Source organism: Choloepus didactylus, chromosome 1 (genome assembly GCF_015220235.1).
Source record: "Choloepus didactylus isolate mChoDid1 chromosome 1, mChoDid1.pri, whole genome shotgun sequence".
Classification (NCBI taxonomy): Eukaryota; Metazoa; Chordata; class Mammalia; order Pilosa; family Megalonychidae; genus Choloepus; species Choloepus didactylus.
The window spans coordinates 197,418,948-197,431,332 of record NC_051307.1 but is presented as its reverse complement, the minus strand read 5'-3'; the positions used below and the strand labels follow the sequence as shown (position 1 = coordinate 197,431,332).

Below are 12,385 nucleotides of genomic sequence, written 5' to 3'. Positions count from 1 at the left end.
AATTTAAACCGTTCTAGAGGGGGGCTCGCATACTTTTTCTGTAGAAGACCAGATAGTAAATATCCTAGGCTTTCTGGGACAGAAGGTCTCTGTAACAACTACTCAATTCTGCTGTTGTAACATGAAATCAGCCATACACAAACGAATGGGCATGGCTATGTTCCAGTGGAACTTTATTTATAAAAACAGGTAGCCGGCTGGTGCTGATCCCTGCTCTAGACCACAAAAAGAAGGGAACTGTCTCTGTTCATTTTATAGCCCTGATGTCAAAATCTGACAAAGCACAAACAAAGAAAACCATAAACCAATCTTTCATGAATATAAATGCAAAAATATCCTAAGTGAAATGTCAGTAAATCACATTTTTTAAAATTCATTAAGAGAATAAAATAACAAGAGCAGGGAAGGGTCATTTAAAGAATGCAAGAATGTTTTAATATTAGCAAATTAGTGAATGTAATGGTTTGTATAATTAGATTAGAGAAGGAAAAGGACATGAGATTATATTAAAGATGATTTTTTAAATGTATTTTAAAGACTCTTAGTAAACCAGAAATAGAAGGATATTTTCCTAATCCAATAAAGTATGTCTATTAGAAGCAGATAGCAAATACCACACTTAACAGTCAAACACAGAAATCTTAACAATAAAAGAGGAAGCATATAAGGGTTTCCAGTATGCATGCTATTGGTTACCATTGTTCTGGAAGTTCTAACAAAGGAAATAAGACAAGAAAATATTATAGGTAAAATGACTAGAGTAAGAAGCAATATTATCTTTATTTGCAGATTGCTGTGGGTATCCACCCACAACATAAAGAGAATCAAAAGAAAATTATTAGAGGTAAAAGAATTCAGCAAGTTGTTCCAATACTTGGTAAATATCCCCAAATTAATAGTGTTCATATATGTCAATAATAACCAATTAGAAAATATGCTTGTAGAAGGATTCTGATAATAATAACAACAAAAATTTAAATATTTAGGAATAATCTTAATAAATACATAGAATGTATATGAAGCAAAATACATTTTACTGAAAGATAAAAAAAGAAGACTTAAATAAATGGAGAGATATGCCATGTTCCTTGGTGAAAAACTGCAGTATTTTTAAAGTATCAATTCTCCCCAAATTAATGTATCAGTTTAATTCAATTACAATTACAATCCCAATGAAGCTTTTGCAGAACTGAGGAGAATTTTGTTATACTTAAGAATCCAGTGAAATGGTGTGTTGCTATCCAAAGAGTGAAGGAAGTCTGTGTATTTGACATAGAAAGATGCCCAAGATATTTTTGTTCAATTAAAAACAATGCAAAAAGAAAATAAAAAATAAAAACAATGCAGATTATAGTGAGAGAATAATATATATAGCTCAATCCCACTTTATCAGATGCACACTAGCATGCGCACACACATACAAACGTGTTCATGTAATCACACAAGTCCAAAGTCCATGGCGATAAGCACCAAAAGTTAATCTTACATTATTTCTTAGGGAGTAGGAGAGGGTGGGGCAAGACAGGTGACATTCATTTTCTTCTTTCTATTCTGCTATACATAATATTCTTTTTTTAATGAGCATGCATTATTATATAATCAGTTAAACCATTAAAGTGACTTCCATTTTGAAAAAAAAATGACATGTCTCACAAGTCAAGCATTTGAATGTATCAGTGTCTCTAACCTAGGTGCCACAATAGAGTTTATTATGTAGTAAAAACCCATACTCACAATTTTTTAAATGATTTGAAAATATTAATTTTAAAAATATACACCTAGACACTGCAATCTAGACACTGTATACCATCTAATTTTAGCCACATTAGTCCCCATGTTATCTAACCCTGTTTTATTGGTTGGGCAGCTCAATGCAGACAGTGTTCTGCCTTTCCCTCTTTTAAAAAATCTTTCCAGAATAAATGTTCTGAAAGTTTGAGATCATTTGACATCTCTGTTCTCATCCCTTCTCACATAGTTCCATTACAGTTAATGAAAGAAGAAATCTGTGCTGAGAAGATGAGTTGTGAATCATTTCATAAATAACACTTCTCCATCTTCTGGATAAGAATCATTTTAGCTAATTTAAAATATTTGCACTGGATGGGATGCAGGAAGAGGCTTGGGGGCATACCCATCATTTTGACTGCTCTTACCTGTGTGTCTATCCCCAAAACAAAGCTCTCAGTAACAAATTAAAACTTGCTTTCATAACCTGACTCACCCCATGTCACAGGTCTGGTGACAGAGTCAAGGCTAGGAGATGGGGCTTTCTGAAGCCAGGTTCTTGGTATGGAATTAAATCAGAATCTCCTGGAAGGCCCAGAAATGGGTATGTTCTAAATGTCCTCCAGTTGATTCTAGCATTCAAACAGAGTTGAAACCATTGCTTCAAAAGGGTTAGGTCATCCCACAAGAGTATAGTTGCTAGCACTCCACAGGGGCCAACTGGAGGTGTGGGCATACTGGAGGTGTGGGTTTGAAGCTACTTGAGGCCAACTTGTGAAGCAAAGAGGTGGCTTGATGTAAATAACCAAGTTTCTATGAATTCCTAAAAAATAGGTCCTATCTTGAATGATGCACACCTTCTAACTTTAGCCACATTAGCCCTCCAGGTTATCTAACCTGTTTTATTGGTTAGGAAGCTCAGTGCATTGGTGAGAATGCAGGTTGACCAAACACAACCTGGGCTTTGTCCTGGGATTGCTGTGTACTTATTGCAAGTGCTGGCACTAGTCATCCAGTCTTCACGGCTGCTGTGCATACTGAGAGGCTTGGCAGGGATGAGTTCAGAGGTCCTAAACATCTCTGAAACTTTCCCACAATTCCCTTTAAGTTGACAATACTTGTCAAATATCCCAACAGAGCAGTCATAAAGAGTCACAAGTTATATTATTACACTTGAACCAGAGTTCAAGACAACAAAAGCCTTTACTGTTATGTTGCTTGCTTTCTATTACTTCTCCCACACTTTCCTCTTATTGCCTCCTTGAAAGGAACATGTCTTGTTTCGTTTTTAAAGACTCAGGAAACAAAGTACATGAAGGCATATCATCCATTGATAGAATTTTTTTTTTTAATCAACTGCAATGGTAATAAAATACCAGCATAGAAACCACAGGGCAGGAAGATAACTGTGCCATCAAGAGAGTTGTACACTCAAGGGTGTAGTCAGTGTGTTGATGAGAAAACCAGTTTTAAAAGGTGGATCTTGGCCTTGTGCCCTAAAAATTGTGAAACTGAAACTCTCTCAGCATTGGGGAAGTAGGATATTCAAAAGCATGTACTTTCCATTGCAGTTGGCCTCCCTCTGGCTTCCAGTAAAGCCTGATCAGAGGCCCACCAGCTGGGCTCCAGTAACTTAATATGGGAGACATGGTAGTTAGGAGGTATCTTGGGTCTGGTTCCCTAAAAGCAGAGCCTGAGACGGGGATTCTTGTATAAGTCATTTGTCAAGAGTGCCCTCGGAAGAAACCAGCGGAAAGATGAGGGAAGCAGGGTAGAGCAAGGAAAGAAGCAAAGCCAAGATGTGGTTTTACCTGACATCTAGCCTCAGCCTGATCCCACAGGGAGCTCTGGGGTGTGAATGGCATCACTGGGTTGTGTCACATGAAGCAAGGAGGCCAGGCTTTTTGACTCCTCTATTGAGCAGTTATTGGTTGTATCCCTTGGAGTGGGAATGAGGCAACGGCAAGCCAAGGCACTTCCTCAGAGAAGAGGTATCTGTGAGCCATTGGCCACCAGCATTCCCAGCAGCTGGGGGAAGGGTACCCAGCCTGGTAAAGTCCATCTGGCCAGAAACCCCAAAGCATTACTATATGGGGCTGAGGAGGAGCATGGAGTGCGTGGCCTTATCGTGTTTGTGATCCCAGTTGCTTTTACGACTGTATTTCAGATTGCATGTCAGGCCCGTGTCCCTTTGGCAAGGTTCAGCTTCAGCCCTCAACGTCGTCGTTGCCCGCTCTCAACAGAACTTTCATCTGGGACGTTCAAGCTCATAAGCGCATAGGTCTAGAGCTGCAGTTCTCGGTTCCCCGCCTAAGGCAGATTGGGCCGGGGAAGAGCTGCCCGGATGGAGTCACTCACTCCATCAGCGGCCGCGTCGATGCCACCGTGGTCAAGATTGGGACCTTCTGCACCAATGGCACCGTGTCCCGGATCAAGATGCAAGAGGGAGTGAAAATGGCCTTACACCTGCCGTGGTTCCACAACAGAAACGTGTCTGGCTTCAGCATTGCAAACCAGTCGTCTATAAAACGTGAGCACGCCCTTTGATTAAGTTGGACAGTGCAAAACCACCCTTGCTCTAGGCCAAAAATGTTCAGGTGTGGGTGATTTTGTATGATTCACCCTAAATATCTTAAAGGAAGATTCCTCTCTTCTGTAAGCAACGTGGGTCATGCGTTCCCAGTGTGAATCCAGCCTTCTCTATTAAGCAGAGTGAGAGCTCTCTTTTCATTGTCCTGTGTGCATGTGAGGTTTGTTTTCAAAGAATGAAATGGGATTAGTGCTACAGACCCACCACGGTTGCTCTATTTCTGATTTCTTTTCCTGTTTTCTGTCTCTTTCATGTTTTCTACATCTGTGTCACGGTGTGCTAGAGCTGCCTCACTGGCTCATGAGCGCTGACCGTTAAATATTCAGGAATTTTGCAAGCTGGCGTTAAACAAAGCCATTTCTAAAAATTAAATTATATGAACTTAAATGAAATAAATTATATTAGAAATGAAGGTAATAAGTACTGAAAACTCTTTCTTCCTAATTATTTGGCTACATTTTACTATTATGTACAATTTTGAGGTTGTGTCTATCATGTCCGTATGGTGGAAATACTATATAATGGGGTTCTACTTACTGTGCATCTCTTCCCAACCCCACATTCAGTCACATCATGTAGGTGGCTTGAAATTAGCTATAGGGGGAGTATTTACACCACAGCAGTTGGCAGGTGCTAGAAATTAAAGCTGTCTCTTTTTGGCAAGTCGTTTATTAAACCTTCACTTGCACATGAGTGATGTGTCCTTATTACCAAGCCCTGCCTCGGGTATACACATACTGTGTCCACACCTGCTGCTCAGGATCTGAGAACCGTCATTATCGTGTTCTCTAACATCCCTGCCCCTCAGTTATGGACGACAGGGCAGGGTCTAATCACTCCTATTCTTTCCGGTTTGGGCTCTGCTCCCAATAGGACTGTGCATCATCGAATCTGTATTTGAGGATGAGGGCTCTGCCACGCTGATGTCTGCCAACTACCCAGAAGGCTTCCCCGAGGACGAGCTCATGACCTGGCAGTTTGTCGTGCCTGCACACCTGCGGGCAAGCGTCTCCTTCCTCAACTTCAGCGTCTCCAACTGTGAGAAGAAGGAGGAGCGGGTTGAATACTACATCCCAGGCTCCACCACCAACCCCGAGGTGTTTAAGCTGCAGGACAAGCAGCCCGGGAACATGGCTGGGAACTTCAATCTCTCCCTGCAGGGCTGTGACCAAGATTCCCAGAATCCTGGCAGCCTCCGGCTGCGGTTCCAAGTTTTAGTCCAACATCCACAAAACGAGAGCAGTAAGTGGAGCTCCATTTCCCTCTCCCCTCCTCCTCCAGCACCTTCTGTCCTTCCCAGGTAGTCTGCTTGGGGTCAGGCTCCCTTCCTGTTGTTCATCTGTGGCTTCTGGAAAATGTGGACTCTGGACCTTTAGTAGTTTCAGGAGGCGGGCTGCTGAGGTAGACAGGCTCATTTGGTGTGTGCCTGGCATGAGGTTCTACTTCAGCATAAGTAGCAGACAAGATCTCGCATTCAGGGTGCTAAGGTGTTTTTAATGAAGGCATTGGAAGGCTACCTTCTAGATCTCATGTCTTTTTGATCCTTCAATGGGAATGACCAGCAATGACAGTGATAGCTGCCCCTGTTTTGCTGACCTAGCCACCCCATGCCGTGGGCACACACTGTGTGTGCAAGCCCTGCACTAAGCCCACCACTTACATGGCCTACAGCCCTGCAGAGGAGGTGGGAATCATCTTCATATACTGATGAGAAACCAGAGGTTCAGAGAGGAACCAGCCTAACGATACATAGCTTGCCAGGTGCAGGGCAAGCTCGGGAGCCAGAGCCTGTGCTCTGAGCCATACAGAACCCCAGGCAGGTTGATCAGAGTTAACTCAGTGTCTCCTTAAATTGTGCATCCCAGGTGCCTCCCTTGCCTCACCCTGGTCCTGACCCTGCGGGAGTGGTGTGGGTTTGGAGATCAAAGGTACAAGAAGAGTTCAGAGTGGCTGTTCCTAAGGCTCATCTGTGGACTGGAATCTCTGAGCAGTGAGTTGTGACAGGTGGCCTTGAATCAGGACATTTCTGACATGCCTGAGGATGGGTTCTGAACAAAGGGCTGGTTCTTGTTCTTGTTCTTATTTTTATTTACTTTCTGGAAGTAGGCAGAGCCAGGCAAAAAAATTAAGAGGGAGTACGGAATGGCATGTTGTGTATTTTTGTAGGCTGAAAAGTGACAGCGTGAGGTCCACCCCAGGGCTTGTCCAGCTGGCACTGCTTGCTCCCCTTAGTCAGCTTCTTAGGAAACCTCAGCTCCTCCCACACCTTAACCCAAGAGCCTGTCTAATTCATAATAACTAGGTAGAAGCCATAACTTTTTAAGACAATAACGTATAGATGCCCATTAAGACTTTTTACAGTGCCACGGTAACAATTTTGTCATCAGAATGTACATTGAAAACAGCCAGGAAAGGACTTGGAAATGGAGTGGGTTTCGGTCTTGGAAGATGGAGGGATTTGTCTGTCACCTCTGACTTGGTGAAGGCTGCTGAGGTCCTCTGAGTTAATTCTGTTTCCTATAACCTCAGCTGGTTGATTTTTAAAACTACTCAAATTGTTAAACATGCTATGACCAACGTCAGGATGAGTTTGGATTTCGTTTTGAAGGAAGAAAAAAGGGGTGATTAACTGCAACTTAGATGCATTTTAGCAGTGTCAAGGGCCTTTATGTAAAGTACGGTTTGCACTTTTCTAGAGGACTGAGTGGACGTGGCCAGCAGAAATCTTTGGGGATAAAATTAGGTTGGGCTGGATTCCCCAAGAGTTCCGATTTCTGGACAGCTCCATCTGGACCCTTTGAGACCCAGAATCGATCCTCAGTTTCCCAAGAGCTAGCCCAAGGAAGCCAGTCCTATGCTCCCATATAGTGATCCATTCTTGGCATCCCTCATTCAGTAGGGAATGTGGGCAGCTTGTTTGCAGGCAGCGTAACCCAGCAGTTGAGGGCACATACTCTGGAGTTGGCCTGCATGGATTTGAATCCCAGTCCCCTGATTTACTATGTGACCGTGGGCAAGCCACGACCTCTCCGTGACTCAGTTCCTTACTGTAAAATGGAGATGATACAACCATCCTCGTAGAGGTGTGTGGGAACACAATGAGGTAACACAGTTCCTGGCAGCTTGTAAGCACTCTTTATTAACCTATTGGGTTTTGGTCAAGGAAGGGATGCAAAGTTGAAAAAGACACAGAGATTAGATTGTGGTCTAGAAGAGAAATAAGACTTGCAAGGTTCAGGAGTTTCTCCGAGGAGTTTCCATGGTGGGTTATAGGGGTCTTACTGAACCCTAGGCTAGAAGGAGTGTCAATGGGAAACTCTTGGTCAAGTCTGGCCCTCCCTGCAAGCTGCCCTTCTCAGAAGCCCCATCTGTGCTGAGTGCTGCATGTCTCTTGTTGTGATGAAAGGTCTCTAGGGGCTGTATCTGCTCTTGCTTGGCCCTGGAGATAAGGAAGTAGAAGCTGGGGGCAGGGGGTAGTGCTTCAAGAGACTGAGATCCCTTGGGTTGGAGCCTCTGCCCTTTGCTTCTCCCGTGAGTATCAGGAAAACCTGGGGCCACTCAGTCCGCCCCTTCTGCTCCTCCTGAGCCCAGGCTATGGCCTCTTGCCCCTGACTTGACCCTTCTAACAACTGCCCAGACCAAAAGCCACTAGCCCAAGAGCGCACAATGAATGAAGTTAAAAAGCAACTCAATAAACGCTGATTTCCAGGGGTCTGTAGGGTAGAGTCTTCTGGGAATGACATTATAAAGTGTTTTATAAAGCAAGCTGGCAATCTATTCTAAAGAGTTGAAAACATATTCCTATTCCATTCAACAATCCTAGTTCTGGAGCTACCTTGAGAAGATAGATCAAAAGAAGAAAATTAAACATGAAAAGGTGCTTATAGGAGCCTTGTTTCAAATAGTGATATCATAGAAACCACTTGAGCAATTTTTCCAATTACACAAGAAATACATAAATATTTCCTTGTAAAAATTCAAACAGTATAGATCATCCCCACTGTCCCTGCTTCCAGACCCCTCTCTGGGGTAACTACAATTGTGATCTTGTTGTATTTCTCTCCAAGTCCTTTTTCTCTTCATGAGCGTACATAATGTACACGTGGAAGTAGGTATATTGTCTAATAAAGAGATTTCATAATGTACATGGTATCATACTCTACATACATATTGTTCTGCAACTTGCTGTACTGTTTATCTTGGAGGTATATTTAGATCTCTCATTCCTTTTAACTGCTGCAAAATATTCCATTCATGAATAGTACATAGTTCATTTAACTCCTCCAGTATTAGCTGTCTCTCGTTTTCCACCATTTCAGGCATTTCTCACCAGGGCATGCTGCTGGGTTCACAAGAGTGCCACGCTTTCAGTTTTCTAGTAATCCCCAAGTTGCTAAAACAGCATCTTCCACACTTGCCAGCTGTGTGAGAGGGAGTCTGCTTCCCCATAACCTCCCCAGCATTTGATATGACCAGCATTTTTATTTTTCCCCATTTGATTAGGAGGAAATTGTAACACTTCTAATTTGCTTTTCTTTGATTACTAGTGACATTAAGGACTTTTCATTTTTTGGGCATTTGTATTTCCTTTTCTCTTGCTTAATTTTCCTTTGCACATTTGTATTGAGTTATTGTCTTTCTATTGTTCATTTGTCAGAGTTTTTTTTTATATATTCTTGATAAGAATTATTGGTGTCCTTTATATGTGGCACATATTTTCTCCCAGTGTGTCTCTCTCGTCCTCTAATTTTATTTATGTCACCTGATGTCAGATATTTTAATCATTTTTTGCTTTAATAATTTGTGTCTACTCCACATCAATGGGGCCATTCCTTGTTTCTACTGTGGTGACTGCTGTGAGATAGCAATCCAATTTTAGTCTATAACTAATGGGAGGTCAGGTCATCTACTCCGGCTTGTAGAGTAGTGCATCTTTTCCTCACTGTTTCGAAAAACAGTGCTTATTAGAGACTAAATATACTATGTCTCTATCCTACCTAATCTATTCTTCTTTTCCTGTACTAAGAACATGCTGTTATCAATTGCTATCCATGGTGGGAGGGTGTGTAAATGACTGATGGTGAAACTCACTTGATTGAATATTATGCAGCCATTAAGTTTAATGAATATTTTAAAAAATTAGTGAATATGAAAACTACATCATACAACAAATGAAAGTGTATAAAACAATAAAATGAAAGCAGAGTATACAGTTTATATGCACTATAGTTGTAAGTAGGTAAAAATATGTGTACATATGAACAGGGACTAAAAGAAGAAATAAAAATAGATAAATTATGGTGGTAGAAATGCAGTCCATTATTTTTCTTTTTTAATTCCTTTGAAAGTTATTATAGCATTGCTTAATAATATAAAATTTTCAAATATTCCCCAGTCATAATACTATTATGCCATTTTCTTCCTCAAGAGAGGTTTTGGACAAACTTTTTTAAAACTTTTTATGTTAAAATAATTTCAAACTTACAGGACAGGTGCAAAAACAACACCAACCCAATGCCGAGAACTCCAACATCCCCTAACTCCACCCCCGGATACCCAGATTCACTCATTTGAACATTTTGCCCTTTGCCTTTATTATTCTATCATCTATTTACCTATCTATTTTCTGAACATTTGGGAGAATGTTCATACTCCTTGAGCACATAATACTTCCTTGTATATTTCTACAAATAAGAAGATTGACTTACATAATCACTGTAAGTGCAGTTACCACGTTTAAGAAATTTAATGTTGCTAAAAAGCTTATATGCTATATTCCAGTTTTTTCTTATGTCCCAATATTGTCCCCTTGGGCCTTTTCTCCTCCATTTTTAGATCCCATCCAGTATCATGTATTGCATTTAATTGTCATTATATCCTTAGTTTCTCTTTCTTTTTTTTAAGTTGGTGAAACATATATACAATATAAATCTTCCCATCCCAGCCCCTCCCAAGCACACCATTCGGGGGGTTAGTCACATTCACAAGGTTGCAGTGCCCTCACCACCTTCCATTCACTATAACTCTCCCTTCACCCAAACAGAAACCCCACACCCATTTCACTTAACTCCCCATCGCCCCTGCCCCCTCCCCTGCTAACCTGTATTCTGCTTTCTGTCTCTATGAGTTTGCATATTCTCTGATATTTTCTTTGTGGTTACCATGGAGCTTAAATTTAACATCCTAAATCTTGTTTGCTTTGATACCAACTCAACAACTTCAATAGCATATATAAACTATGTTCCTGTACCCTTCCATCCCCCCACCTTTATGTAGTTCCTGTCACAAATTACATGTTTATACGGTGAGTCCAAATTCATTGATGTATCATTACACTTTATGTGTTTGCCTTTTAGACCCTGTAGGAAGTTAAAAATGGAGTTACAAATAAAAATGCCATAGTACTAATATTTGTATTCACCCATGTCATTATTTTTACCGGAGATCTTTATTTCTTCATGTGGCTTCAGTCAATTACCTATTGCCCTTTCCTTTCAATATTCAGAACTCCCTTTAATATTTCTTGTAGGGCCAATCTGGTGGTGACAAAGTCCCTCAGCTTTTGTTTATCCAGGAATTTCTTATTTTTGAAAGGATATTTTACTGGAGATAATTCTTGGTTGGCAGCTTTTTGCTTTCAGCACTTTAAATATGTATTCCCTTATGTGCCATATATACCCATAAATATGCCTTCTTGTCTCCATGGTTTCTGATGAGAAATCAGCACTTAATCTTACTGAGGCTCCCTTGTACCCAACACGTTGCTTCTATCTTGTGGTTTTCAGAATTTTCTCTTTTTATCTTCGCATTCGACCGTGTGATTATAACATGGTGTGTGAGGAGTCTATTTGGGCTTATACTGCTTGGAATTTGTTGAGCATCTTGGATATGTATATTCATGTCTCCAATTAAATTTGAGAAGTTTTCAGCCATTATTTCTTTGAATATTCTCTCTGCCCCTTTCTCTCTTCTCCTTCTGGGACTCCCACAATGCATATATTGGTGTGCTTGATGGTGTCCCACAGGTTCCTCAGGCTCTGTTCACTTTTCTTCATTCTTTCCTCTTTCTGCTCTCCTCACACTGGATGATTTCAATTGTGTTGTCTTCAAATTCTCTGATTCTTTCTTCTGCCAGCTTCAATCTGCTATTGAACCCCTCTAGGGAATTTTAAATTTCTCCTACTCTGGACTTCAGCTCTGTTTGGTTCCTTTTCATAATTTTCATTTCTCTATTAATATTCTCTTTGTGTTCATTTACTGTTTTCCTGATTTCCTTTAATTCTTTGTCCATTTTTCCTTAGCTCTTTGAGCATATTTGGGGCCATTTTTTAAAAGTCTTTGTCTGGTATGTCCCAGGTCTCATCCTCCTCATTGGTGGTTTCTAATGCTTTAACCTTATCTTTTGCCTGGGCCACCTCTTCTTGTTTCTTTGTATGTTTTGTAATCTTTTATGGAAATCTGGACATACTGATATATTTTAATGTGTTATGACTGGAATTTAGACTCTGAGGCATCTGTTCCTTAAACTTTTATCCAGCTAGTGTGATGACAGAGCTTTCCTTGAAATGCCAGGAGCAAACAGCAAAAAGCAAAGAAGGATAAAAAAGAAAACACTTGTCCGGATATTTGTAGATAGACTTGTGCAAATGCTCTCCTTCAGGGCATATCCACACCACACAGTAAATCTGGAGAATAGCTCCAGGCCAAAGCCTAGGGGCCTCCCTGATCCTTTCTGAGCCATGTGTCTTATCTTGGGCATACTTGTGTGGCCCTAGGAATTCCCCTGTTTAGACAGATACAAATGTCCCCTCTTCTCTAGGAAACAGTTTCCTCACAGTCCCGGGCAATGCCCTGTATGTCCTCCAGTCACCAGTCTCTTGCCCCAGGCATTTTGACTTGACTGCTGTCCTACAGTGTTATGTAGGAAAGCTCAGAGAGCTTCCTTCTGCACACAGGTTATGTTCTGAGATGGCAAATCCCTCAGGCCTTCAGACAGTCTGGGCCAGACATATATACTCCCCGCAGGTGCACAAGGGTGACTCTGCTCCCTCCAGTACTGGGACCAGG

General features: G+C 41.3%; 1 protein-coding gene across 3 annotated transcripts in view; it reads left to right on the top strand.

Moving 5' to 3' along the window:
• Positions 1–12,385, top strand: part of CDCP1 (CUB domain containing protein 1) — an 86,767-nt gene that overhangs the window by 46,476 nt on the left and 27,906 nt on the right. For 2 of the 3 annotated variants that reach the window (XM_037848961.1, XM_037848977.1), the window contains exons 3-4: positions 3,896–4,258; positions 5,192–5,560. In XM_037848961.1, coding sequence (XP_037704889.1) covers positions 3,896–4,258; positions 5,192–5,560 — 732 coding nt within the window. Of the gene's footprint in view, positions 1–828; positions 878–3,895; positions 4,259–5,191; positions 5,561–12,385 lie in introns of those variants that run through there. The other variant, XM_037848970.1, reaches the window with a different exon arrangement.